Raw genomic sequence first — 27,726 nt, 5'->3', positions numbered from 1 at the left:
AAGGCAATGCCAGTCCCCTGGGTGGAGAGGAAGTGCTAGAAGGGTGTCCCCACCACAGCCCAGCTCACAGCTTGGTGCCTTTTTCCTCCTTGTCCATGGAACCAAAAGAAGAGGTAAAGCTTTGATTGGAGAGAGCTCAAGGTTTTTACCAAGGCCCTGCTCTCTCAGCCTCCCAAGCTGCTTTGGTTGATTCATGGTGCCTGTTTAGATAATCCAAGCCTAGGAACACAGGGACAGCATGACAGCCAAAGTCATCTTGGCAATAGATGGGTCCAGAGTGGATAGCAGGGATCTAAACACAGCTTTAGGGTTTTTTAAGCCAAAGGGTTTTCTCATGCTTTCCAAGTAACAACAATTATTAGAGCTGTTATCCAACATTTTCAGAAGTTTTATGGGCAGCATTCCTTGACGTGCTGCTCTTTTCCAACCAGCTTAATCAGCAACTGAGGTGATTTTGGATAATTCAGCTCTTTAAAGTGAAAATTGTTCTGTGGTTCTCAATCCATTCTCCTTGTTGCTAGCTAAGTCTAGAGCAGCAAGGGGCCATGTGTATGAGTGTTGGGATGAGGTTGATCTACCTCAGAGAGATTTGCAGTCACCCGTGCCCCCAGAATTCCCACGTGTGCTGTGGAAAGGGGCCGCAGTGCTGCACAGGGATGCCTTTCACCAGAGATGCTGTTCCCAGCAGGAGAGCTGAACAGGAGTCATTATGTTACTCTACTGTGCTTTGGTGTCTAAAAGCCCTGATCTGCATCAGACAGAAAAGAAATGCTGCAGCTCTCTTTGCAGCTAATGGGCTTGCAGCTGCAGCCTTCATCCTGCTGGAGAGCCTGGCCAGGCTGCAGTGATGGGGAATGGGTCTGGACAGACTTTCAGGATTACTATAGATGTAGCAGCTCATATCCCTGGTGCAGAATGAGATTCTTCAGTGCAAAGATTCCTTACAGGCTCATCTTTACATGACTTCTCTGTAGGTGGCAAATGTTTTTGTGACCTGAGCATCTTCTGCCGAATCCAGAGACACCTGAGCTTAACTGAGTGGATTAATTGGTGTGACTAATAACTGCTGAGTATGTCTGCAGATGGAGGCAGATGGTGGTGCTGCCTCAGCTACAGTCACGGTGCTGCTGTGAATTGCTCAGAATTAGGCTGGATAACTCTCCCCCACACTTCTTAGTGCCAGATACATCCTCTGGCAGTGCAGATACTGTTCCCACAAAAGGTGCAATTTACCTTGTCATAACTACTGGGAAATTCTGTAGGAGAAGATAAAAACTGTTCTTATAGAGCATTTTTCTGGTGAGAAGTAGTTTGCCCCTCTTTATCTGGAGCTTAGCTTTCTACTTCTCTGATGCTATTTTTGGTCAGAGACTTTAGGAACTTCACTCTGCTACTTAAACATCTTCTGTTTTACTCCCACCAAACTTGCTAATGAGTTAAGGAGGAAAGCAGTCTCAGTAATTGTCTAACAGCATCTCTTGTACCCTTTGAAATATCTGATTCTGGCTCCTGTCAAAGGCAGCCATGCTGACAGTGCTTTTTGCCTGCTGTCACTGCTTCTCTGTCCCTCCTGGCTAGCTGCTCCTTATCCCAAATGTCTGTGGTTGTTTGGTTAGTCTTGTCCTGTTTACAATCCCAGCCTCTGCATTACCCAAATCCTGGGAGATTTTTTTTTTCACACTGGAGCGAGGCCTTCTTGGCCAACCCCTGAGCTTGTGTTCTGTTCTGGAATGAAAATGGGGTGGTTAAATTGCTGGCCAAGATGTAGCCTGGCAGCTGCATGGGTTTCCTGCATGTGCAGAAATCCGTGGGCACTCTCAGGCTGTTTTGACAACTGAGTGCTGTGTCTGCCCCACTGGATTTACTGATATGACCGTGTAAGCAATGGAGTAAAGATACTCGAGGGTCTGTGGTCATTCATTTCTTCTCCTTCATTTCCAGTTGCTTTCAAAGCCCATGTTTTTCCGGCAAAACTCAGAGCGGCGGAGTTTCAAACTGCCAGACATACGGAAACTGAGCCGGGACGGGACTGGGTCACCGTCCAAAATCAGCCCTCCCTCAACCCCCAGCAGTCCAGATGACACCTTCTTCTCCTTGGGAGACTCTCAGAATGGCAAGAGGAGAAGGAAGATTCCCAAGGTAAATCTAGGGCTTTGTCTTTTTTTGTTTGGCTTCTTCCAGGCAGGAATGTGAGTATGAGACCAGATTTTCTTTAGTTTCCAGTGTCTGGCATCCCTGCAAAGTAGCTGCTGTCCTGGCTGTTGACTTGACTTGTGTTTAACCCCCTTTCTGCCTGAAGGAGAAGGCACACAAACATGTCTGCACCTTTCAAAGAAGTTATTTTTCCATCTGAGATTTCATAATAAGAAAAAAAAAAGGCATTGTAATCTTGGGATAGAAATTGAAGTATGTCAGAGGGGAAAAAACAGTTAATATTTTGCAGAAGATGTACCCCATCATACTTCCTTCTGTGCTTCCTGGATGGGACAGTCAGAAATTGTCTGTGTGTTGTGTGTTTGTTTCCTCCTGGAAACCTGTTGTTCTTTTCTTGTTCTGATTGATGCGCTGGCTGTTTATAATTTAAGGTGTGACTGTAGGTGAGCAATGAACTTAATGACAATTGGGTGACAAAAGGACTTTTTTTTTTTCCTGCAGCAACATTTCCTATTTCTTACTTGGATACAGCATTACTCTGTATAAATTTTATTTTCTTTCAGATCTGGCAGGATGTGTGTTTGGTCCAAATGAGGTTTGGCAGCAGTCTCTCTATTGAATGTTTCAAAAATACAGTTATAAAAACACAGTTGCTTATCCTGGTCTTTGCAGGACAAGCAGAGGCTACCAGGGACAGTCTGTGGTGATTTTTTTCCAAACCCACAGTTTGCATTTGGGGAAAAAGGGATGTGTTTGTGTATCTTCTTTGTTTCCTGGTTGCCAGATCTGTGTTCATGTTTGCATATCTGATTTTTGAATACTCTCTCTGTGTGCCTCAGTCTTTCAGGAATGAGCCAAAGACTGCAAATGTTTAGGGTTTCTTTCCCAGTATGTCTTCACATCTGTGCATGGGCTTGAGCTCTGTCAGTGTGTTCACACATACTTTTATATCAATTGAAGAGAGGATTCCAAGTATTTATTTACCCCACAGTGCCACTGAGCAGCTTTGCAGGACCAGCCCAGAACTGAGGTTTGCTGTGTCAAGGGCAGCATCACCTGAGACTTGAGCTGGACATCTGGGTGAAGGCTGCACTTCCACATCAGAGCATCCTGCCTCCCACTTAAATATTTGTGTTCAGAGTTGCCTGACCAAGTAGTGGTGGGCCTGTCTTACCTTGAGCTTGCAAGACATGTGGAAATAAATGCGGAATCTGAGTTTATTCCAGTTATTTATGGAATAAATCTGAATGCTGTGGCCATATCCTGCCTGGGACCCTGAGAAGGAGGCAGGTCTGCTCAGGCAGGAAGCCTGGCATGGCTCTGCTGCAAGTCCCCTGCCCTGCAGGAATGGACAGGGAGACCAGAGGCACTGAATGAGCCACTAAGCCCAGCACTGCTCAACACTGAAATGTTCTCTCTTTTGGTCAGCTGGGAGCACAGGGGTTACAGGATTTGCAAAAGAAACCACTAGTGTAAAATATTTCAGTATCACTGGCCTCCACCTTTCTCAATTTCTTCAGTCATCCTTCAGCCAGTTTTCTGCTTCCAAACTTTCATACCAGGACAGGTTGCCAAGGGACCCTCTGGTGCTCGCTGGAGCGTGGATCATGGTATGGACAGATGGACTCTGTGTAGCCAATACAGCTGTGGAAGTGCATTAAGGTGTGGCCTTTGGTCAGGGTTTGTTACCCTGGGCTCTGCTGTACCAGAGTGAGCATGGCCATGGGCAGTACAGCATAGATCCTGGGAAATGTGCCTCCTGCACCATCAAGGGAAGAGTTTCAGTATGGCCAAGGTTGGGATAAAGAGATTTTGCACTAAATTCTAACTCAGTTTCTTGCCTGGGGAGGAAATCAACCTTGTTTGTTTGTGTGTTTGCTGAGCAGCTCGTGTTGAAAATCAATGCCATTTACGAGGCACGGAGGGGAAAGAAACGTGTCAAGAGACTGTCACAGTCTACAGAGAGCAATTCAGGGAAAGGTAAGGGAGCTTCAAATCATCGTACATCTTTCTGAGGACTTGCCCTGGACTTTAGACAGCCTTAGTGGTTTATGTGACACTTTCTAGCACTTCTTCCAGTCCAGACTAAGGTTGAGTTGGGGTTTCCACACATTTTTTTTGTAAGATAAGGGCTGTTCCTCTGCCCAAATTACTTTGGTTAAAATGGAAGTTTTCTGTTTTTCTTGCTTCATTTTCAGTCCATGGCTTTGCATGATAACCTTATAGGTCACCCCAAACATGTCCCCTCTTTTTGATGTTTATTTCTGGAACTTGCTGGAAGCTATGGAGAGGAATGTTCTGTCCAGAAACTCTGATTTGTTGAGATCAAAATATTTTGTGGGAATGTGTCACTTCAGTGAGCTGTCCAATGGAAGACAGGAAATTCTGGAACAGCCCTGGTTCTTTCACCATCCCAATAAACAAATAGCCTCAGTTGGGAATCAGGGTTTCTGCAACTGACTGTAGGACCATCTCCATCATAGCAGGATTGAGACTTTCAGCCTCCCACTGTCAATTAACAACTTGCCCAAAGCATTCAGACACTTCAGAGCAATTACTTTTAAGCATCTCATCTCTGTAAAAATTAAGATTGAGTCTTTCCAAAATGGGATTTTTGTTCCAAAACACTTTAATTTCCAGCAAAAGTGACCGTCTCTATTTGTTTCCCACAATTATTTGTTACTGTTTATCCTATTTCATAAAGCATAGACAGCCACAGGGTGGATGAGTGGGTTTATATGAACTTTCGGGGGAAGCACCCCAGACTTTTTATACCCCTTTTTATACCTCTCCCATCAATCAGAGAAATAATCATTGGACCATACAGACCTTGAATCTGATTCAGTCTGACAATTTTGTTTCTTTCTTTCTTTCTTTTTCTTGGTTTTATCCCATGTCCCAGAATTAATGAGTATTTTGCCTTGGTGTTGTGCTTATTGGGTAAAATACTATTCTGGCATTTTATTCTTTATGCAACTCTTCTGGCTGTGCACAATTGATTTTGCTGTTGTTGGTTTGGGTGTTTTTTTCCCTGAATGAATGAGAAGATACCAGGCTTGGTAAGCTGAATATCTGTGGATATGTGCACCCTTGAAAAGAACAAGGCCTTTGGGACCTAAACTGCTTCCCCCTGAAGTTGCCAGACCCAGCTTTCTCATGCCAGTGTAAGAAATGCACAGCTATAAATAGACTTTCCTTAATTCATCTTCCCACTTATTTTTTTTCCCTAGTTACAGATGAAAACAGTGAATCAGACAGTGACACTGAAGAGAAGCTGAAAGGTAAGGCAAATGTGTGAAGAGAGCAAATGGCTCCTGATAAACTCTGCTCTGAGCTCCTAGGACAAGATCTCTGTGTTCTACCTTTGGAGAAGGAGCTTATTTCTGCATGGAACATAGCAAGAAGATGAAGATCTCAATGCTGCAGGAGAAAATCCATGGGCAGTGGGCTACAGGAGCCCAAAACATCTCTTCCAGTTCCCATCAAAGCTCCTTGTTGACTGACTTTGCCAGGAGGAGTATTGGACACTGAGGAAATACAGTGAGATTTCTCTAAGTGCAGAGTCAGAAATGTGTGACCAGACTGGCAGAAGCAGTGTTGCATGGCACTGGATGTCCAGACACCTCACCACATGCTTACCATGGCAGAAAAGCCACCAGCCAGACTGGCTAGCTAGGAAAACAGAGTTGCACTTTGTGATTTATTGTTGGTTAAACTCTCCTGCACTGGCTGGGTTGGGATAAAGCATTGCATTTCTTCCTTCACTCTTGTAGGATTATTCACTGTACTGGTCTCCAAAATACTCTTCTGAAACCTTGTACTGGTAATTAGCCCCTGCACATTCTGAGGATGTTGCTGTCTTTTGGAAATTTGTGTGGCATATTTAAAATCCTGGTAGAGCTAGAATGGAAGATGGAAACTCCCTCATATTCCAAAGTTTCCTGACTCACATGCACATTAGATCTGGATAGCAGGTCAGTTCAGTTCCAAGCTGAAAAGACAGGCATGAGCAGCAGTTGGGCTATGTGTCAGCCACCATGCATTGTGAGTGGGAGTGCTCATTCTCACCCTCTCCAGGTTTTTAGAAGTGAAAGCTTAGGCTGAGTTCCCTCTTGTGTGCACAGCTTCCCACTCAAGAACTACTGTATGCTCTTGCTTTCATCTGCATTGAAGCTTTTATCTGTATTGCTATGTTAGCAAGAGCAAGCTGAAAATTGCTGCCAGTGCCTACCTTTGACAGGTTCTAAGGCTAGCTTGGAGACAGGAGAGAGGGTTTGCACCAGGATGGTGCAGAAAGTATATTCACAACCCTCCTGAAATGTTGTGAAAATACAAACCATGTTCAAATTTAGCTGAGAAAGGCAGTGTAGATGTGGCCAGGAAGACTTGAACTCTTGTCTGCTGCTGGTTGCCATAGTGAGTCACGTGCATCATCCTGTGTTTCTCTGTAACTGCAGATCAGAACTCCCTAAAGATAGGATGATGGAGATCATATGAAGTCATCTCAAATCCAACGGCACTGGGCTCTGGACAATATCCAAATCCAAACCTGGGTCTCAGTGACTATGCAAGTCTGCCTAAGTGTGAACAGGAGCTCTGGCACTTGCTTTTTGCTCTAACTGCAACTGTATTCTGCTTTATGCCTTGTTGAACTGTTGACATCCCTATTTTTAACTAGGAAAGTGAGATGATTTAGCAGATCTCTTGTATTTGGGACTTCGTACATTTTGTGTAAGACATCAACCACACCAGCCAGGTACCTCTGCATGCAAGTCAGTGTACATCATCTGAGACTTAGTGAATCATAAGGCTTGCATGTCAGAGCTGGAAGTGCTGACCCTTGGAAAAGAAAAACCTTGGAAGACAAACTCTGCCATGATGACAGCAGTAAAATTCTGGTATCTTTAGAATATAAACAGTGTAGATCTTGAGCAAGCTTTTCAGAAGCACTCAGCATTGCTGTGACACTGCTCCTTTTGAAGTCCCTGGTGAAACAGAAACCACTTCTGAAAGCTTTACAGCCCTAGAGCAAATAACATAGTAGGTGACAAGAAAAAGGACTCTAAGCCATCTCTCCAAGGCCTTAACTGCCCAGGGTTTGTTACACTTTCTGATTAGAGAGGCACCTCGAGATTGCTTTAAGTTACATTGTCCGGAATAGTCCATGAGTGGCACAACTTTACCAGACAAAAGATCAACAAGTATATACCATTTCTCAGGAAGTCCTGTCTCCCAAGCAGATATATTATGTATTGGAATTCCAATAGTGTCTCTGGGATGGTTGTTTCCATCAAAAAGTTGCATTGTCACCCACCTTCCCAAAAGGCAAAGCTGTGAGAATGTGCTGTAGTCTCTACTTGTAGTTATTTCTTTCTTTCTTTTGTAGCAGGGATAAGGGAGACACCATGGAGATTTAATTTGGGATGCAACTGTAGAACAAAGCAGGGGGGTGGTCTCAAGGAATCTCATCTGGTCTCTTCTCAGCAGGCAACTTTTCATTACTTTCCATGCTGGAATGTTTATTGCCCCATGGCTCATGTGTGTGCTGCAGTTACAGCTTGCTTGGCAATATTTCTTGTTTTCCCATTGTCTTGGGTGAACTTGGAGAAGCATGGCACTGAGAGATTAGTTTTAGGCACAGGAAGAACTGGCATGAGCCAGCATTTTTCACTGGCACCTCTTTTCACATGTTTTTTGTTGTTGGCCTACAGCCCAGCCTGTGTGCTGGAGCTGGGAGTCCCCAGCATTACTCAGACAGCAGAACCCTGGCCTGACCCAGGTGCTGGTCTTGTAAAACCGTGGGGATTGCTGCCCACAGCCTCCTCTGAACAAAGGTAGTCAATTACCTCACTGTGCTGGCTTTGAAAAGTGCATAAATGAGTGCTAGGATGAATGGCTGGACATTATCTGTTACATCATGTCCTACATGGATCTGAGCTTGGGCTGTAAAAGCTATCCATGAAGTCCTTCTGCTGCCAAAGTTCTTCAGGTTGATGGCACAAGATTATGGCCCATCTCTGTCAATATTTACAGTGCAGCTTCCAAATGGTTCCCATCTTTTAGTCAGCTGCTGAGAAAGCCACTGCAGTGAGGTGATTTCAGGTTGATCCCTGGGTCTCTGCAAGGCACTGTTGATGCTCTGTGCAGAGCCAGACTAAGCCAGGCTCTCTCCGTGTTTCCAGCTCACAGCCAGCGCCTGGTGCACGTGAAGTCGCGGCTGAAGCAAACCCCGCGGTACCAGACCTTGGAGCGGGACCTGATTGAGTACCAGGAGCGGCAGCTCTTCGAGTACTTTGTCGTGGTGTCGCTGCACAAGAAGCAGGCTGGGGCTGCCTACATCCCTGAGGTCACCCAGCAGTTCCCACTGAAGGTCTGCCTGGCTGTCTTGGGTTGTGTGGGGCACTTGGATCGCTGGAGGAGCTGCAGCTTCTCTGTTGACCACGAGTTGTGTCAGTGACCCTCTGCTGTGTCAGCATTAAGGGAGACTGAAGACAGTGGGAGGGCTTCAGTCACTGCCTGAGTATTGTCATGGTATTGCTCACTCCTGAAAGAGCAGCTGATTTAGCTCTTTTGCTGCCCTTGGCTATGACTTTTATGTAGCTATTCCCTTTCTCCCCCTTTCCTCTCTAAAGAGAACTGATGGTTGGGAGAAGATAGATGTTCTGAAAGGGAAGGAATGGCTTTCGGTGATAGCCTAGCTCAAAATGGGAAAGGAGGAATGGGAGAAACACAGAGCCAGTGTGACAGAGTGTTTGTAAATGGGATGTGATCAGAGCTCCCCTCAGACTTCGGTTCTCTTGCCCCTTGCTGGAAGGTGTGTCAAAGATTAGAGGCACAATATAGCAGAGACAGGTGCTGCAGAGACAGGGCTTGGTGGAATTGGGGGCACAGAGTTACCTTGAGATATCTAAAGATTAGGTGAGCCAGAATCACAGAATTTTAATATCTTCCAGGCAGAAGCTTAGCCTCTGTCATCACCTCTTCATTTGTCACAGGAAAAATATTTGAAGTCATTCCATCCCCACATGACTAATTGGAAACATTCCTTCTCTTTATTCTGCTAGCTTGAGCGCTCCTTCAAATTCATGCGTGAGGCAGAAGATCAGTTGAAAGCTATTCCCCAGTTTTGCTTCCCTGATGCAAAGGACTGGGCCCCCATCCATCAATTTGCCAGGTAAGTACTGTACTTTGTACCCTGACTCTTGATAAACAGATTTCTTTATCAAGCTAATTAAATACAAGAGCTGTTATGGTAGAAGATTGGGCAGAACTCTGAGAGGGGTGTATGGGAAATGCAGAAATACTGGGAGTTTATTGGATTTGTATGTCTGGGACTGGTAATGTGGCTGATGGGTATCTTGTCATTCTGGTTTCTCTTTCTGCAGTGAGACATTTTCATTTGTCCTGACGGGGGAAGATGGAAGCAGACGATTTGGGTATTGTAGGAGACTGCTGGTAATTATCCCTGAGTTTTTCTTTTCCTAGTGGTGCAGCCTTCTGTGGGGTTGGTGTTACTGGCACCCATTCTTGAAAGTGGAAAGCTGCTGCTCTTCTCTTTCAGTGTGGAATGAAAAGAGCGGCAATAGACCAGCTTTGCTCTCTTCTGTTCAGTGCCAAAGTCCCTCTCCATGTCCCATCCTCCACTTCAGACATAACTCTCTTGCATTCCCCTTGCACCAGCACTTTACCACGGCCATAGACTGTTGTTTCACCCCTGAAGCTGAAGACAGGGCTTATCCTCTTTAGGTTTGGATACCTATTAAACAGTTGTATAAACCTGTGCTGGTCCTGTAGGTTCAGAGTTGTCTCTGTAGATGAGTCTGCTCTACCTTTGTCATTTGATTTAGGTAAGCTGGGACCACACTGTGGATGTGCCCATTTCTCCTCCCTGTGTCTGGTGTACCAGGGTTTGAGCCAGGTTGTCATCATCACCATACTGTCAAATGCCTGCCAGTTTCTGAGCCAGCCAGTGAGATGCACAAACTAAAAGACCAGTCACTCTATCTTTGCAGTAGTCGTACCTCTGACATTTCCTTGGTTATGTGTGTGTGTGTGTTTGTGTTTGTCTTGAAAGCCCAGTGGAAAAGGGAAGCGTCTCCCAGAAGTTTACTGCATTGTGAGTCGCCTTGGATGCTTCAATCTCTTCTCTAAGGTGAGGGGGGAGAAAGAGGGAATTTGTGCTGTAGGTGAAGAGGGACCTGAGACCGAAGCCAGCACCTGAATGAATGGGGATCAGGGAAGCCAGTAGCTGAAGAAGGGATCTGAAATGACGTTGGTGAGGCAACCACATGCCAATTCCAGAACCTAGCAAAAGCACAGTTAATAGGAAAACTAGATTGTCAGCTCTTGTCTTCTTCCTTCAGCAGAACTCCCAGAATGCAAGGGAGGTTAAAAGGTGGAGTCCTGACTCTGAGTGTAGTGGGGAGTTTGCAAATTTTCAGCTTTACGGTGACCTCACTGGAGCTGTGTTTCTCCTGATTAAAAAAAATCAAGGGTCTTCAGTTGCACCTTTTGCCTTCTTTCTTTTGATACAATGCTCCATGTCAATACTGGATTAAGAAGAGGACACAGATAGATACTGGTGCACTTCACCCCTGGTGTTATGTCCTTCTTCCTGATTTGCATGGTTTTGTGTCTTCATGCCTTTATTTCAGATCTTGGATGAGGTTGAGAAGAGACGGGGCATTTCCCCAGCCCTGGTGCAGCCTCTCATGAGGAGTGTCATGGAGGCACCTTTCCCAGCTCTGGGCAGGACGATTACAGTCAAGAACTTCTTGCCAGGCTCAGGAACAGAGGTAAAGACACTTCCTAGAGAGAGGGAAGCAGGCCAGCAAATGGTGCAGGCCTAGCAACTGAAAGTTAGGACCATGGCATAGCACTGGGGATCTTCAAGAAGAGGTGATCTGTCAGTTGTGGGGGGAAGCTGGGGAGTAAAACAGGGGACCAGATGGGATGGTATGGAGACTTCAGTGACTCAGAATCTAAATGGAAATCCTATGGTAAAAATGAATGTAAGCACACAGCCTAATACAGCAAAAGGATACGGAACATTGGCCTTGAGGCCAGGAGGCACAGACAGCAGGTCCTGTGCTGCCCAGCATATGATCTTGGATCTGCTCAAGGACACCACACTTAACTTCCTAATGACAGGTTTGAACAATGTGCTCCAGCACCCTTAATACAGAACCTCTGTTTGTGTGGATCAGGTCAAAAAATCCTTGAAAATCCTTGCAAGCTAATGTTGCAGCCTTTGAGAATGGCATTTTCACAGTGTGGAGGTGAGGATCTGTGTTGCATCTCACATGATGTGGTGCAAGGACAGCAGGAGGATTTTAAGAGTGCAGAGCTTTAGGGCATGGCGTTGAAGGACTGTGGGGGGATGGAGGGAGGCAAATTGAACATCGTTTTGGCCATACTTGCTGCAGGGCATGGTATGCCTTGAATGTGAGAGGGAGGAAAGCGAGCGAGTTGATAAAGTTGTGTCTGTGGGCTTTCAGCAGAGCACTACATGATGACATTCTCCTCAACCCAACTGGAAACAGTCCCAACTAATGACATTACTGCAGAGAACATGCAAAGCTGGTTAAAAATGTGTGCTGGAGGAGCAAAGTCCCAGTGGTGCGCTGTGAGAATGTTGTGGCTGGTTTGTGTCTGGGATTCTGTTCATTAAATATCTGATTGATGGCATAAACTCCACATTTACACAGTACGGCATTGGGATGGGGGCAGGCACTTTGGAGAGTAAGGGATTAAAAGTGCCCCACTCCCCTAAATTCAAGAAACACATTGAAGTGTTCAAGAAATGACTGGATGTGGCACTGTGGTCTAGTTGTCATGGCAGTGATCAGTTGGACTCAATGATCTTAGAGTTCTTTTCCAGTCTAAATGATTCTGTGATTCTGTAAATGGAAGATCTGGTGTTAAAATCAATATGGACAAGAGCAAAATGCTGGGAGGAAGAAAGGAGTAGTCTACTACAAATGAAAGTTACTGAGTGAGCAAGGGTACTTCAGAGAAGGATCTGGTGGTACTGTGGGCCATAAAGTGAGCAAAAGTAACAGTGTGGTACTATTTAGACAAAATCCTTCATTGTGAAAGCAAGTGAAGGGATGAATAATAAAGGAAAGCAAATTTTCTGCTTACCAGTGTTGATGGAATTTTATTTAGAGTATCATTTTCCAAAACATGCACCCACTAGGAGAAGGCCCCAGAAGGGCAGTTCTGCTTACTACATGGTCTAGAAAATACAGGCAAATTGAGAAAATTGTTTACTTAATATAGAAAACAAAAGACAAAGGAAGACACGTGATAACCTTTCAATACACAAGAAGTTTCCTACAGAAAGGAATGTGACCAGTTGTTCTCAGTGTATACTGAGAGTAAGACAACAAGTAATTGAAGTAATTTGCCACTGACGTGTTTCAGCTGCAGGCTTGGTGTTGGTGAAGGTAGTTCGGAACTAGAGTAATTTTCTTTATGAAATGTGTGGTGTTGGAGGCTTTCAAAAACAACTTAGGTAAGCATCTGTCTAAGATAAGGAGTATGAAGTGCTAAGGTGCTATGACAGGCGTTATTTGAGCAGATATGAACAAAGAAATATACCCACAGGCTGCTCTTGTCTGCAACTGATATAAAAAATTTATTGTCAGGAGGTTAGTCATCCAGATTCTTGCAGTAAGAAAGAAATAAATCGTAACTGTAAAAGTCAGAGTGTAGATTTGAAAGGCTCCATGACATTCTGCTGCTTGAATACCAGAAAGCCTGAAAACCACTCCTAGCTGGACACAAACTAGTTTTCCTCCTTATGAAGAGCTCCCTGTCCTCAGTCCAGTGGGACAATCTTGTGGTTGATCTCATGCTGTGCCTATTGGAGTGGACTCTGGATCGTCTTCATCTGGAAGAAGGATTTAAGGGAGGCCTTTGGAAAAACTGTGTTTGAGGACTTACTGCTGTGTGGTGGGTGCTCACCAGCAATCAGTGAGGGCTGCTAGCTGTGAAAATACCTGCTGGGTCCTTGCTTGGCACACTCTGGGTGGGCAGCAAGAGCTCACCTGTGCTCTTTTTGTCCCCAACAGGTCATCGAGCTGCGGCGGCCCCTCGACTCCAGGCTGGAGCACGTTGATTTTGAGTCCTTGTTCACCTCCCTCAGCGTGCGGCACCTGAGCAGAGTCTTTGCCTCCTTGCTGCTGGAAAGGAGGGTGATCTTTATCGCAGACAAGCTCAGGTACCCTCTTGCATTTCCCTGAAGAAAATGCTGGCAAGGAAGGGAGGCTGGGAAAGCCGCAGTGACAGATCTCTCTGCTTTGTTCTTTTTCTTCTTCTCTGCCCTTTTCAGCCTTGCAGCAACATTAATTGGGCTGTTCTTCCCAGGAATTGGGAACTTAGGCCATGAACCATAATTTCATTTTGCAGCTTGCAAAAAGTGCTGCTTCTCGTCCCCAAGGAGAACCAAATTCCACTTCCTCCAGATAATTTCAGAGCACATCTCTGGTGCTAAGGAAGCAAAACCCCTCCTTTTGCTCCATCATGCTGCACTGTTCCCTGCTGAACTGTGCTTGGGTTTGCAGGGATCAAGCCTTGTGCAGACATCACTGTCCCTTCTGAGTTTTTCCCTGATGTCACAAAATCTTCTTGATTCTTCTGCTTGTATTTTCATATTGGTTTCTAAAGACTTCTTTTTTTCTTAAGGGGATGAATGTAAAGGATGTGGCGAAATGGGGAAATGAGGAGGGGGAAATGAGGAGGAGAAATGAGACAGAGGACTTCCCTCTTCTATTTTGAATCTGCTCAATTTGCTCTTTTAAAAATGTATTTGTTTGCTCTCCTAAATTATGAAAATGGGTCTGGGTTTCTTTAAGATCTTGTGCAGCTGGTGGCTGGCAGCTCTCCAGCCCTTGAAGCACTTGAGGATTCAGGGAGGAAAGTTCGCCAAGGCTGGGAAAAGAAAAGCTGCCTGGATGAGTAATGACACTGAGGAGCACGCTCAGGTTTCAGGAGTGTACAATGCCCCTAAGCTGTCTGTTTTCACAACTTCCAGGCAGCAGCCTGCAGCTCTGGGACTGAGCACTGGGGCAGAGAATGGAGAGGCCCCTTCTAGAGGAAAATGAAGGGGGAAAATTAATTCTACATGGATCCAGGGCTCTCTGTGGGCAGAGCTCAGGCAGTCTCATCACAGGAATAGAAAGGCTGGGGAGAGGGAAACTGTAGCACTGTCTGCTTGCAGGTTTTGGCATCTGTCTTGGTTCAGAAAGGGGAAAATTTGCCTCTTTATAATCACTGATACATTATGTATCCAGAATACATTGGTATTCTGGATACTTAAACCACACATTTGATGCAGAGCATTTAAATTTGTATTGAAAGTGAGAGAATTCCTCCAAACACTAGATCTCTAGGTAGCATGTATGATTTATGACATAATCTATGATCACAGGCTCTCAAATATTTTTCTCTTCTTCTGTAGGATAAATTTTACATTCTGGGAAAAATTTTTAAGGACACACATTGTAATCTCTACATGAGAGCCGGGTGGTATAAGGAAATGGCAGGGAACTTTTTGGGGGGTGTTGAGACATTGCTTTAGAATGAACATTTGTTTAACAAATCTTTTCCTATCACATCTTTACATGACAGCACAACACTGTGTATTCTGAGTGTGGGGTGTGATATCTCTAATTTGAAAGCACCTTGATGGGTTTTGGTGTTCTTTTCCCACCCCTGCAGCTTTTGTCAGTATATCTAGGGTCCTTAGGAATGAATCTAGCTGTACAGGCCTGCAAAGAGAGTGGGAGAGAGCTATAGAATCATAGTTTCTAGAATCTCTAAATATTTCTAATAGCTTTTTTCTTTTCTGTGAAAAAGGAATTGTCATGTTTAAAAGATCCAGAGTCTGTTAGACCACAGGGCTCAGAATCAAATATTTACCATAGATCTGCCAGCTCTCTATGAAACTTTTAATATTTGATATTTCTGAGAAGACCTTGCTCTTAGCAATTTCAGGAGAGTCTTTTTCTTTTCCTCTTAAAAAATATAAAATTTCTCTGGCTTATTTTTGTGGAACAAAAGCTTGGAGATTATCCCAAAGGACTGTAAAGATGTGAAATGCAGAAAACAAAGAAAATGTCCCTCAAAATTAAGTAACTGCTGTGTTTTAATCCAGTTCAGTGACTTGAATGGACTGGCTTAGTGAGCCTTTCCTAAGGTGAACAGTCTCTTCTACTCATAGGTGGACCTTCCATGTTTTGAAAGGTGATGTTTGTCAATACAGGATCTTCTGTCCAAATTATATTTTTCCTGGGACAGGAACACATTGAATGAGTATAAAGTAGTATTCACTCTAGGAGTGAAAATGCCAATTTGAGAGGAAAGATAAGAAACACTTTTTGGAAATAGCTGAAGAGAAGGAAAAAAACTATAAAAGCAGCTGTTGGAAACTGCTCAGAGGTTAGGAATGCTAGAAATAATCCAGCTGAGATGGATTAATGGGAAGAGTGCAGGTGACATAGTGAAAGATGCACAATAAATTACATTTCTCATTAATCTTTGCAGTTCTTCATGTGAGTATTATCAATAGCTATCTGTCCATGTTTGAAAAGGTGTGTCTGGGTGTGAGTGACAGAGAAATGGTGTGTACAATTTATTTACATCCTTTAATTGCTATAAAATCTGTCTGTGGGAAAAGAAAGCTGAAAGGTCTCCTGCCAAATACTGTATGAACTGTGAAATGTTTTCAAGCTGAGCCAAAAAATGCATCTGACAAGTGTACAGCAAGTGAAATACTTTGTCTTTTCCATCTTTAGAATGAGCATTGAGTGTTTAAATACCTGTCAATCCACAGCTTGGCAGCGGAAAAGGAAAGAATTTGGTTTATTAGTTTTTGGCTGGGTTTTTTTTCTCTCTCACTATGGATACTCGGGTATACATTGCCTTACAACCCAGGAAAATGACTTTGTTAAAACTGTGTTGGTCTGTGTAGTCTTCCCCCAGCTTTTGTTCATTCCTGCAATGTTAACTTTAGTCCTGGGGCAGTGGAGACAGTGACTGCAACATGAGAGCTGCTTTTGTTTCAAAGGGATGTTGCCTGGCATGCAGCTCCAGGCACTGCCAAACAACCTTTTAGAAGGCATCTTTCAGCTAAAATCACCTGATATCACAAGGTACCTCAAGCTGGGCAGTTTTTAATGGCCTGGGCAGGAGATCTTGTGATTCAGAAGGCTTTTTAAAAAGAAAAGCTTGCATGGGCTTAAAATCAAAGCGTCCTTTTTCCAGATCTCAAAAGCTTGTTGTGGATCTGACCAACTCAAGCAACTGCCTCTGTCTCTGCCAGAAACCACAGCTGTGTCAACAACACAAAGTGGTCATTGTTATCAAAGACAGATCTGAAAGAATTAGAGTAGACACTTTAAATGTGGTCATCCCCAGCAAAAGGTAATTAATCATCAGGAAGATTTTGTACCATGTGCTACAAAAACAAATCTGGGACTGCGAATAGCAGCCTTGCAGATTTCTCCCTTTTTGCCCTGTGATTAGGGAGAAGAAGAAACCCAAGGATGAAGTTTGGATGTCAGATAATAGTGTTGTCTCTTCAGATCATCTTAATACTCATTTCTTCACCTGCACGAACCTGCCAGGTTGGTGGAAGTCAGTGAGGGTCCCCAGAGAGCTGGTGGAACTTGGCATCCTCCTGGTGGCATTTGAAGCAGTGCTGGGTGAAGTCATGGGATAATGCTTGGAAGCTCCTGTACCTGCTAAATGTTGTAAACCAGAACTGTAATCCATCATAAGTAACTCCAGATGTGATACAGTGTCAGAAATCTGAAGGTGTTTGTAAAACAAATCCTACTGTGGCAGATCTTGTTAAAAAAAATATTAAAAGATACATCTTCAAACAGTCTTAAATTGCCAAATGCCAGCATATTTTGAGCAGTTTGGTTAGTGCAAGGACCACAGGACTTGCTGGCATTAAACTACAGCAGGATGTTTGATTCAGTGGTGTTTTTCAGAAATAATGCAGTATCCTAAACCCAAAGAGGGAGTTCAGCTTTCAAAGCTTTTTATCACATATACTTGCCTTTGGAGTGGAAAGCAACCAGGCTGAAGAGTGTCCCTCTGCAGAGGCTGTTGCAACTTGTCAAGGTGTCTTTTAGAGCAAGTCAAACTCATCTTGGAGTAAGTTTTGCCAGGAGAGGAAGAAGGCTTTCTGTGTAGTTGCAGCTGTTGTGTTCAGTGTCTGCATTGGCCACCTGTGTTCAAGGTGCTCACCAAGAAGCAGCAGCTTCGCAGGGCGCTGTGTGGTGGGTTTGTGCTCTGTGGTGGGAAGGCCTGTTGTTCAAGCAAACAGGTGTCACAGGTTGCTGCAGTATCATCGTTCTGACCACGGGAATGCTTACCCAGAGAGATCTGTGTGCCAGTCCCTATCCAAATCAGCCCTTTTTAGCCTCTGTACTATTGATATCTCAGCCTCAACTGCGAGCAACACAAAGCTCAGCCGTGTTCCCTGCAGAAGGCTGAATGAAGCCATGAAAATGTGCTCAGCATCTTGAAAGTGTTCTTCAAAGACCTGCAGCATTTTAAAGGTTACTCATGAAACCAAAAGCCTTGGAAGGTGGTGTCTGTGTCCTGTTTGAACGGCTGGACTGAACCTGTGTGGCCTGAGGGTGGCTCCTGGCACTTCCCAGAGCACACTGCAGTCACGTGGCTGCTGGCTGAAGAGTCACACAGATGGCATAAAAAAGATTTATCAGGCTGGATTCTTTTGCAAGGCTCACCAGCCTGGTGTGAATCAGCAGTCCCTTAGTGCTTGTTGCAGTGCCAAATGAAAGAGAAACAGAGATCTTAGGCTTGAGTCACTCCAGACGGCCACGGTTCTCCTGGGCTCCTGGCAACCTGCAGCTCCCTGAGCCTACCTGCAGAGCAAGTCTGACATGTGAAAAAGGTACCTCAGTGGTACCTCCTCTGTGTCTACCCCTGAACTGCTCTGCCTACAAAGGAGGCTCACAGACCTCAACCCTACCAGTAGTGTTCCCTGGAAAAGTCTTCCACAGTGAGAAATGTTTGGGAGCAGAGATCACTGGGTTTCACCCTGGAGGCGTTGAGTCATGCACAGATGGAAGGGTGGAAGGGGAAGTTATCTTTACTTCCCACTGCCTGGTGTGTACAATTTCAGACTTAACACAGCTCTGTCTTTGACTTGCACTCGCTGGAGCTCGGCCAGCTCTCCTCCCACTCGATCTCTCACGTACCATGTGTGCTCGCTGAGACTCGAGAGCTGGGCTGAGGGAAGAACAAGCCACCATAAATATAGTAGGAGACAGCTTGCCATAATATCTCACCATGCCATAAATAACCACGGAGATCAGCTGCTCACTGTTCCTCTGTGGAGCTACCTGGACTCAGAGATGTTTTCCATAGGTTTTCACATGCTGTCTATAAATTCAGGTCCCATGTTTAGGCAGAAAATTTTGATACACCTTCAAAATAGAGGATTGGTGACAAATGTAAAACTTCTAACACTTCCACATTCACCCTCTGCTCAAAGAAGAGGAACAGTGGGTGGTGATAATGCCCCACTGCTGTGCACAAGTGATGAAAGGTGCAGTTCTTTCAGCTTTCAGTATGCTGCTGCTGCTACTGCCAGGTCTATTATCAGTCAGAAATTGAGGAGTGGAAAATACACTCTACAGTAATGGAGAGGAAGTGAAGCCCCTGCTTTTGTATCTGCTAACATGACCTGGAAGGTATGAGTAGCACAGCTTTTAAGGAGATGGTTTTTAAAGGATTTCATTAGCTTGGAGTGCACTTCTAAGATGATACATTCACTTTTGTTGCAGTTCCTTTCAAGATTAGCTTGTAAGAAAGATACAACAAAAATCATCTACTTTGATACCATTCCCATATTTTTTCTGGGTGGGTTTTTTTTAATGTTTCTGTTTCTTGCTAGCTCCGTGTTTCTCATTATTTTAATTTTGCTTCTCTCAGATTCATTATCTACCTTGCATTTGGGATAGACATGGCAAGGTGTGGGCTAGCTGATGGTGGCAGGGACAGCTGGAGAGCAGCAAAGAGAAGCGGCCTGGAGGAGTCAGTGCAGGGAGGGGATACACTCACACCTTCCCAAACAACAATGTGGAACTGAAGGTTTTTTCCCATTTAAAGCTACCAGTCTGTAACAGAGCCTTTGAAGGGTCTTCCTCTGTTTTTACAGTGTATCCCCTTAAAAAAGACAGTCTTCTGGGAGTGAAGGGAAAGGAAACTGTCCCCATTTTGTGAAGAGACTTTCTCAGAACACACATCTTTCCCAAATGCCAGTTCCCTACCTGTTGCAGTCTCAGATAAAATTTTCTGGTTAAGCAGATTCCAACTTCTCCCCTGGGATCTCCTCGTCTTCAAAAAGTGTCATGTGTTTAGCAATGTTTGTTGCCTGATTACTTGGTACTGTCACACTGATGTCCCAGCAATTACAATTTTGTTCTGCTAACCTGAGCCTATGTGATGGAAGCCAGCCAGCTGTCCCCGTCACACCGCTCTGCTCAGCGTGCCCTAGTGGCACAGCACAGGGACGCACATCCACCAAACTTAACTGGAGTGGGGAGGGAAAACAGGCTTCACTTTTCAGAGCAAGCTCAAGTCCACACCCATCAAACCCCTTCCCTCTCAAGACAGTAATAAACCCAGCTTGCTGAATGTAAATTCTCCCTTGGAGTCTAATGGGAGCCAGCTGGGCATCCTTCTTTATCCATGTGACTCCTCCATGCTGCACCAGCCTCCTTCCTCTTCTTCCTCTCCTTTCCTGGATGCTGGTAAAACCAAATGATGTTATATATACAGGATTTATAGCAGCTAGCCTTCCCCCTCTCTTGACATGTAAAAATGCTTCCAGACCCAGAAGAGATGAGTAACTGGTGCCCTGTGGCAAGCTCTGCCATGGCTAACTGGCTATCCTGCCTGACTCCTGCCAGAGAGCTGTGGGAGAATGAACTCATTTCTCTGAGGAGAGGCAATGGCATAGAAGATGCAGTGTTTGTCTGATATTTTCATTCAGGACACTGGAGAAACAGATCTCTGATTCAGTGCAACCCATCTCTCGTCATAGGAGTGTGGGCTGGGGTCATCTTTCAGAAGTCATTGCTTCTGAAGCTGAAAAATGGGGTCAGAAATATGGGAAAGCCCCCAGTAATTAGCGAGATCAATCGGGAACAGTTGATTTCTAGGAAGCACCCCTCATTCCCTGGCTGACCAGCCGTTGCCCCTGGTTGTGTTTTGTCTTCCAGCACTCTCTCCAAGTGTTGCCATGCCACGGTGGCCCTCCTGTACCCCTTCACCTGGCAGCACACCTACATCCCCGTGCTGCCGCCGTCCATGATCGACATCGTGTGCTCGCCCACCCCCTTCCTCATCGGCCTGCTCTCCAGCTCCCTGCCCCGCCTGAAGGAGCTGCCCGTGGAGGAGGTGAGTCCTGCACCCACACCGTGCTGTACTCGAGGTTGTTCCCTGTGGGCTGAGCTGTTTTCTGGCAGCGGGCAGCACCAGTGAGCAGAGCTCTCATCCTCTGGCTGCCGTGAGTGTGGGGTAAGGGCAGAGGTGGAAGTTCCCCCAGGCAGACAAAGGTCTGGGCTCTGCCTTGGCCGCAGCTTGGGAAGGCAGGGGGCTGGAATCTCCCACTGTGGCGCTGCTGTGGGCAGGAGATGGTTTTATTACAGTTTGTACTGGTTTCTGCATGGTGCTGTCTAGGAGCTGCATGCAAATCCTGTCAGTCCTAAGTGTGATTGCTACAGCCTGGCCAGGACGGCTGCCCCTTGGGTCGACACAAGTGCCTCATGTAGCAATAAATCATTAAGAATTGGATTCCCGAGGCACAGGGGTGAGCACAGCAAGGCTGAACGTGCTGAGGGAGGGATTTCCCTCCCTGCCTGCCAGGAGAGAGCGGTGCAGCACACAGGGAGAAAGGATGAAGCTCTGACCCTGCTGGGTGGTGAGGAGCAGTGGGCCAGGCCTGGAGCCTCCTGCTGTCCAAGCTGAGCTGTGGTTTGCAGTGGTATCCCCTGAAAGCCACAACACGGGCTGCGCTCCTGGGTCATGCTAGGTGCCTCCTCCAGCTGCAGTGGAGGGTAGGAGGAGCAGAGAAGTGTTTCCTCCAGAGCAGTTACAGATTAAGATAAACTCTGATGGTGGAAATAATTACTTTCCCTTTTGATTCTTGCTCTTTCATTCTTAGGTCCTCGTCGTTGACCTTGTAAATAATCGGTTTCTGAGACAGGTGAGCAGAGCTAATTCACATCCTTTTCTCCCCTTTTTCCTCCATAACTTAGCTCTATCTGTGTTTGCTGACCTGCCTGGCTGGATGGATCACTTTCTCCCCACTCAAAAACCAAGGCAGGGCTTACAGTCAGCAGCATTATAGGGGTTGCTTTGTATATATGTAACATCAGCATCCCAAACCACAGCTGTTGAGGACTAAAATGTTGGCACTTGGACACTATGGATCCTTAAATGTCATCCTGTAAGGCAGAGGACAGAGCTGGAAAGCTTTGGCTCAGCACTGTCTGCTGGGGAGCAGTGTGGGTTCTTCCAGCCTGTGTCTGTCAGTCCATCTCCCATCACATACTCTGCCCTGAGTGGGAAGAGAGGCTTGATGGTTTTTTGAAATCCTTACTGCCTCAGGAGCTTGTGGTTCCTCACTCCAGTCCTTGCACTGGATGGGTCAGAGGCAGGAAGGTGGTACATGGGATCCTGTGTGTCATTCTGCAGGCAAGATTGCCTGCCGATTTTCACTTCCCTTTGTTGTGGAGAGGAGGAGTGGGAAGGGGAGGAGGAACGGAAAAGGATAAATGAGCAAGCATACTCCTGGCCCAGGAGGCTCTTTTTTCCCAGAGCTCTTTGGCAGATGCTGAGCAGCGCTGGCAGCGTGGGTCTCTGCCGGGCTCAGCCCCGTGACTAAGATGGGATGAGTGCTCCTCCTGCTGCAGGGAGCAGCTGTGGGCGAAGGCCAAGCCCTCCCACAGTCCTCACTTGCCAGCTGCCTTAGCTCTGGGTAATGCTTTACCTTGCACCTCTCTTCTGAAGGCTTCAGCTGAATCAGCCAGGGCTGGTAGCAGCTCTGCACAGTCACTGGCAGTTCCTTGGCTCTGATGCTCCCTGGGAATTCCTTATGCCTGTGTAAGAGGTTTGGTGCCTGAGCAGAGGCTCTGCTCACCTGGCCATGTGCCAGCATTGTTCACACACCACCTCTTTGTGGCGGGGCCAGTGCTCGTGGGCACATGGTGAGGCCACAGGTGAGCCCTGCCCAGTAGCCTCTCAGGTCAGACATGTAAAATTCTTCTGGGATAGTGGAATATTTAGGAAAATACACCCCCTTTCTCCTTCCTCTTGTGCTTCTTGATAGTACTGCGCTGGGTGGTGCTGGGAATGTGCCAAACATTACAATTACGCCTTCTCCCTCTCCTCGCGGTTCATTTCTAGTGCTCCCCGTGCCGTGCTGGGGACAGGGTAGGAGAGGTTTCTGTCCCAGCCCCAGTCCCTGAGGAGGTGGCTCTTTCTTACAGATGGAAGATGAGGACTCCATCCTGCCCCGCAAGCTGCAGGCTGCCCTAGAGCACATTTTGGAGCAGAGGAATGAGCTGGCAAGCGACAAGGAGGAGGGCCCTGTCAATGGCAAGCAGGGTAAAGCACAGTGCCTTTCAGCTTAAAACCGTGTCTTTTCCTGCCCCTTTCTTGTCTGTCACTTCTTAGAGGAGAGCTAGGCTTGTACTGAATTTAACACCACAGGTATTGGAGGTAGATCAGGATTTTGGTTAAGCTATATGAAGTATTCCGTGCATAGGGGACAGTTCTCTGTGTGAAGAGCAACTGTACTTAACTCTTCCCAGCTCTGGCCATGTTTCCCCTGCAATTCCAGTGAGCCCCTGTACTCCTTTTCAGAGGGGTTTCTTAGGCTTTCGTTCCACTCTGCTGCTGGCCATGAGTGATGCAGGCTCCTCCAGGGGACAGCCACCTGCAGAGCTGCAGACTCGGCGATGGCCACGTGGCTTATGGTACTGGGCTGGGACAGCTCTCTTGGGGGACAGTATGGACATCTCCTTGGTGCAGAGGAGCCTGGAGAATGTGCTGATTTTGGCTGGGACAGAGCTAACTCTGGCTGGGACAGAGTTAATTTTCTCCATAGCTGGTATGGGGCTGTGTTTCGGACTTGTGCTGGAAATGGTGTTGACAATACAGGGATGTTTTAGCTGTTGCTGAGCAGAGCTCACGCTGAGCCAACACCTTTCTGCCTCTCCTCCCACCCCACCAGTGAGTGGGTGGAGGGTGCACAAGGAGTGGGGAGGGGACAGAGCCAGCTGACCCCAAATAACCAAAGGGATGTTCCTCATGGACTCATGCTCAGCATATAAAGCTGAAGGAAGGAGGAAGAAGTGGGGAGACATTTGGAAATAGGGCATTTTATCTTCCCAAGGCATGCATGCTGGAGCCCTGCTTTCCTGGGAAGGGCTGAACACCTGCCTGCCCATGGGAGGTGCTGAATAAAACAATTATTTTGCTTTGCTTGCATTCACAGTTTTAGATTCACCCATTAAACTCTCTTTATCTTAGCCCATAAGTTTTCTCACTTTTATGCTTCTGATTCTCTCCCCCATCCCACCAGAGAAAAGTGAGCACCAAAATAAAGCTTGGTGTCTTTCAAAGTAGTATCAATCTGGTCTACTTCCATGGCAAGCACTTCCTAGGATGCTCTCTCTCTTGAGCAGCTTTTTCTTCTCAGGCTGGATCTGAAAAAAGCCAGGGAATTTTTACCCAGAGATTTTCCTAGCACATTCTTACAGCACTGTCCTGACTGCCTCTTTATTTTTTCCTTAGAAACCAGCCCTTTGAACGAGGTGGTGTCCGAGGCCTTTGTCCGCTTCTTTGTGGAGATTGTGGGCCACTATTCCCTCTTCCTGACCCCCACGGAGCGAGAGGAGCGGACCCTGCAGCGTGAGGCTTTTCGCAAATCCGTCTCTTCCAAGAGCCTCCGCCGCTTCCTGGAGGTCTTCATGGAGACACAGATGTTTGGGGGCTTCATTCAGGAGCGGGAGCTGCGGAAGCAGGGGGTCAGAGGTGAGGGGCTCCAGCTGGGCTCTGCTGTGCTGGAAGCTGCTCTTGCTCCTACGAGAGCAGGGAGATGCTCCCCAGCCACCACCTCCATCCCCAGTTCCGTGGCTGGAGGCTGCAGTGTCTGTGCAGGAACACCAGAAGGGAATCTAATGGTTTCTTGATGGGGTTGGGATTGCAGGCATCTTTCACCCTTGCAGTATCCTCCACATGTGCCTCTTCCATTCCACGTTGAATTCCACTGCTGGAATGACGTTTATTCTCACAGTCCCTCACGTCCTCTTCTCGTGTCTAGAGGAAAAATGGGCTGGATTGGTCGTGGTTCTTTTGTCTAGTAGAAAGCTTGGATGCTCATCTCCTTCCCAGAGCTGCTACTGCAGTTTCACTCCTGTTATCCTGCAGTCCCAAAGGCTCTACTGGCAGCTGAAATTTTTTATCCCTGCTGCTATCCCTGGTGCTGGCTTAGCAGCTTCCTGATGAGCATTAATAAGCAAGGGATGCTTGAATAGGTGGCTGAGTAAAAGAGGTAAATTCTGCATGATGATTCCCCAGATGATGTCACTCCCTGGGCTTAGTTGCCTTCGTAGCAGAATGAAGGGAGGTACATTCTGTACCCTGAGTGAGGTACAGCAGCTCAGTCACCCTTGCAGTGGGGAGGGAGGGGGCAGAACAAAGCTTCTGTGCCAAATTTGGCTTCAGCTGATGGAGGAGGTGGGGTGAGTTGTTCTCTCTCCTGTGCAATAATATGTGGGTAAGATGAGACAGTACACTTTCAGATGGGCATTTTTACTTGGATTTATAGGGACACAACATAAAAGCTGTTGATTTCTGTCTTTCTACAGGTCTGTTTGAGGTACGGGCTCAGGAGTACCTGGAAACACTTCCCAGTGGGGAGCAGAGTGGAGTCAATAGATTCCTGAAAGGCCTAGGTAAGGAACCAGCAAAACCCTTGGCTTCCTGAGGGCTGGGATTCTTGTTGCCTTCAGGTTGGGGAGCACAGAAGCTGCCCAAGGGTGACAGGGCCAGTGACTATGTGTGGCATCCAGTGCCTGGCCATGTATCCATGTGCTGGCACGCTGTTGGATCTGGCTGTGGTCAGTCACTGTCTGGAGGCTGGTGAAGAACCAAAGATTGGGCCATGAGCTGTATCTGTGTCTTCTAAAGGAGACAGGTGGGTCTGAGGAGGCAGTGGAGTAGCCAGTGACTTGGGGATGGTGGATGCAGGTCCTGATGGGGAAGATGGACAGAGTTTTCATTGCCTTCAGGTTTGCCCTTAGGGATCAGCAGTGGGAACTGCCCAGGGGTATTCTAAGATTGAATCTATTTTCCACTGTAAGGGGAATTAGCCAAGAGCTTCAGACTGAGGTTAGAAGTCCTTGATAAGCCATTGGACACCATGGCTGAGTTTGATCAGATGTTAAGATCATATCCCTGGTCCTCTTGTCTGTTTTTGGCCATTTAAGAGCAGCAGTGCCTGAGGGGCTGGTGTGTCCTGGACAAATGGGCTCTGGAGGGTGTGCCTGGGAGCTTTCGAGGTCCCAGCCTGCAGCACTGCTCCCATGGAAAGGGAAGAGCTCTGCAGGCCCCTGCTTCCAGCTTTGCAGAGCAGCTGGCTGTGGCCAAGGAGCCAGGGGTGGCAGCAGGGCCAGTACACTGCACAGGACAGAGGTGGTGGGAAAGGACACTTGTTCTGCCTGTTACTGTGGGGAGTCCATTTTCTTTTCTCTGTCTCTTCAGGCAGCAAAATGAAATTCCTCCACAAAAAGTAAGAGCGAAGCACATCCTCATTCCACAGAAGAGAATGGCTTTACCACTTAACAGCAATAAATCAGACTCATCAACCATTCCCTTTGAGCCTGCTCCCAGGAGGCAGCAGCTTTGGGCACGCTGGCCACGGCCAGGACGCGCTGCACACAGCCATGGTGCTGCAGGAAGATGGGATGGCTGCGGGGCTGCCGGGACAGGCTTCTGGATGTCTACAGTAGCAAGCACTGGACCAAGCACTCTCTCTGAACTCTGCACTAGCACGTTGCAGGCATCCCAGCGGATTGGATCTCTTAGCTAGTCAATTCTTTATTTGGTTGTATTTTTCTATTTATATTGAGGTTAGAACAGTTATTAACCAATGACTCTTGCCCTGCCTCCTCTCTGCCTGGTGCTGCAGGAGGCCGAAGCGGGACTCCCATGGGACTGAGCAGGCAAACGGGGCGTGGAGGGGAAGAACAGAGATGTATGAAAGTAGGTCTCTGCAAAGCAAGGACACTGAGGGCTGCAGGGATGATGTGGAGTGACCAGGAGGAGCTTCCAAGCAAGGGAAAAGGGTGAGGGGGAACCACTAAACCTACTGAGGACTTGATGGGCCTGCCAGCTCCCTGGGTGGCTGTACCAGGGAGTCTTGGCACGAGGAGAGGCCTTTCCTCATGCAGTGTAATTAAAAGCGAGTTGTGTAAAAGGCACATGGATCAATGGTGTTTTCATGGAAAGGGATGAGCTTTGTCTTCCCACCATCCCACCTAGCGCCAGGCATGAGCCAGAGAGGACATCAAGCAGCTGGACCCTTGACCTGGCCAGGCCCTCGGCTTCCCCGTGAGTCTCAGAGGCCAGGTGGTCTCCATCCCTCACCTGTCAGCTCCAAGGTGGAGCTGACCTGCAGGATCTTGTCTGGGAGACCTGCTTCCCAAAGGTCAGATGGGCTCTCCTCTGCTGTCGTGGGTGCTGCTGCTGGGAAGCACAGTAGGGAACAGGCAAGGGCAGAGTGTCTGCTCCTGCCTTCTCTGCTCCTGCTCCCCTCTCCTCTGTCTGTGGTGACCTCCTTCGGTGAGGAGGTGTCAGGGGAGTTGAGTGGAGGTTGAGGCAGGGTGAGGGCTTTTTTCCAGCTGGTGTGAAGGCTGTTACACTTGCACTGCTAGTGAGGGCAAGAGCACCTGGAGTATCCTTGAGTCTGCTCTTTGGAGGAGAGAGTCTTTCCCAGCTGCTGTGGGGTTGCAGGGTGAAAGCTGCATATGGGTACCTTTGCTGCAGCTGTGCTATGCTGGGCTGCACAGGACTCCCAGAGGCTTTGAAAATGATCCCTGTGGTCCATGGGCCTTGCCAGGTGAGAGGACCTTTCTGACCAGCAGTGGGGTTCAGAGACCTCACCTGCATTCCACACCAGAGCAGAGCGGTGGGTCCAGTGCCGCTCTGTGAAGCTTTTGAAGCCATGCAACCAGGTAAGTTGGGCAAATGGCTCTGGGTGGTCCTGCTTGAGCAGGGGCATGGCCCAGGTGACCCCCATAGGTCTCTTCCCACCTCAACCTCTCTGTGGTGAGCACAATAAATGCTGGACAGCCGTGGTGTCACACCAGGCAGGAGGCAGGCAGGCAGCACCTGCAGCTCTGTGCCCCCCAACTTCTGTGCAGAGACAGAGGAAGCAGCAATAGAGGGGCTCAGAGAAGCCAGCAGCCTTTACTCCCCATCCCCACCCAGGGTCAGGCTCCCTCAGAGGTGACC

At 47.1% G+C, this 27,726-nt stretch overlaps 1 protein-coding gene across 5 annotated transcripts in view; it reads left to right on the top strand.

Annotated features, from left to right (window-relative positions):
• Positions 1–26,691, top strand: part of DENND2A (DENN domain containing 2A) — a 57,346-nt gene extending 30,655 nt beyond the window's left edge. For 3 of the 5 annotated variants that reach the window (XM_068190809.1, XM_068190810.1, XM_068190812.1), the window contains exons 6-20: positions 1,942–2,139; positions 4,041–4,134; positions 5,385–5,435; positions 8,337–8,524; positions 9,219–9,328; positions 9,540–9,609; positions 10,229–10,306; positions 10,809–10,949; positions 13,230–13,378; positions 20,424–20,601; positions 21,368–21,409; positions 22,695–22,812; positions 24,004–24,243; positions 25,080–25,166; positions 25,975–26,691. In XM_068190809.1, the coding sequence (XP_068046910.1) occupies positions 1,942–2,139; positions 4,041–4,134; positions 5,385–5,435; positions 8,337–8,524; positions 9,219–9,328; positions 9,540–9,609; positions 10,229–10,306; positions 10,809–10,949; positions 13,230–13,378; positions 20,424–20,601; positions 21,368–21,409; positions 22,695–22,812; positions 24,004–24,243; positions 25,080–25,166; positions 25,975–26,006 (1,776 nt within the window). In that variant the 3' untranslated portion in view covers positions 26,007–26,691. Of the gene's footprint in view, positions 1–1,941; positions 2,140–4,040; positions 4,135–5,384; positions 5,436–8,336; positions 8,525–9,218; positions 9,329–9,539; positions 9,610–10,228; positions 10,307–10,808; positions 10,950–13,229; positions 13,379–20,423; positions 20,602–21,367; positions 21,410–22,694; positions 22,813–24,003; positions 24,244–25,079; positions 25,167–25,974 lie in introns of those variants that run through there. The other 2 variants (XM_068190813.1, XM_068190814.1) reach the window with 2 other exon arrangements.
• The last annotated feature ends 1,035 nt before the right edge of the window (positions 26,692–27,726 follow it).

The sequence above is a fragment of the Anomalospiza imberbis genome, chromosome 5 (assembly GCF_031753505.1).
Source record: "Anomalospiza imberbis isolate Cuckoo-Finch-1a 21T00152 chromosome 5, ASM3175350v1, whole genome shotgun sequence".
NCBI lineage: Eukaryota > Metazoa > Chordata > Aves > Passeriformes > Viduidae > Anomalospiza > Anomalospiza imberbis.
This window is presented reverse-complemented; position numbering and strand designations above follow the sequence as displayed.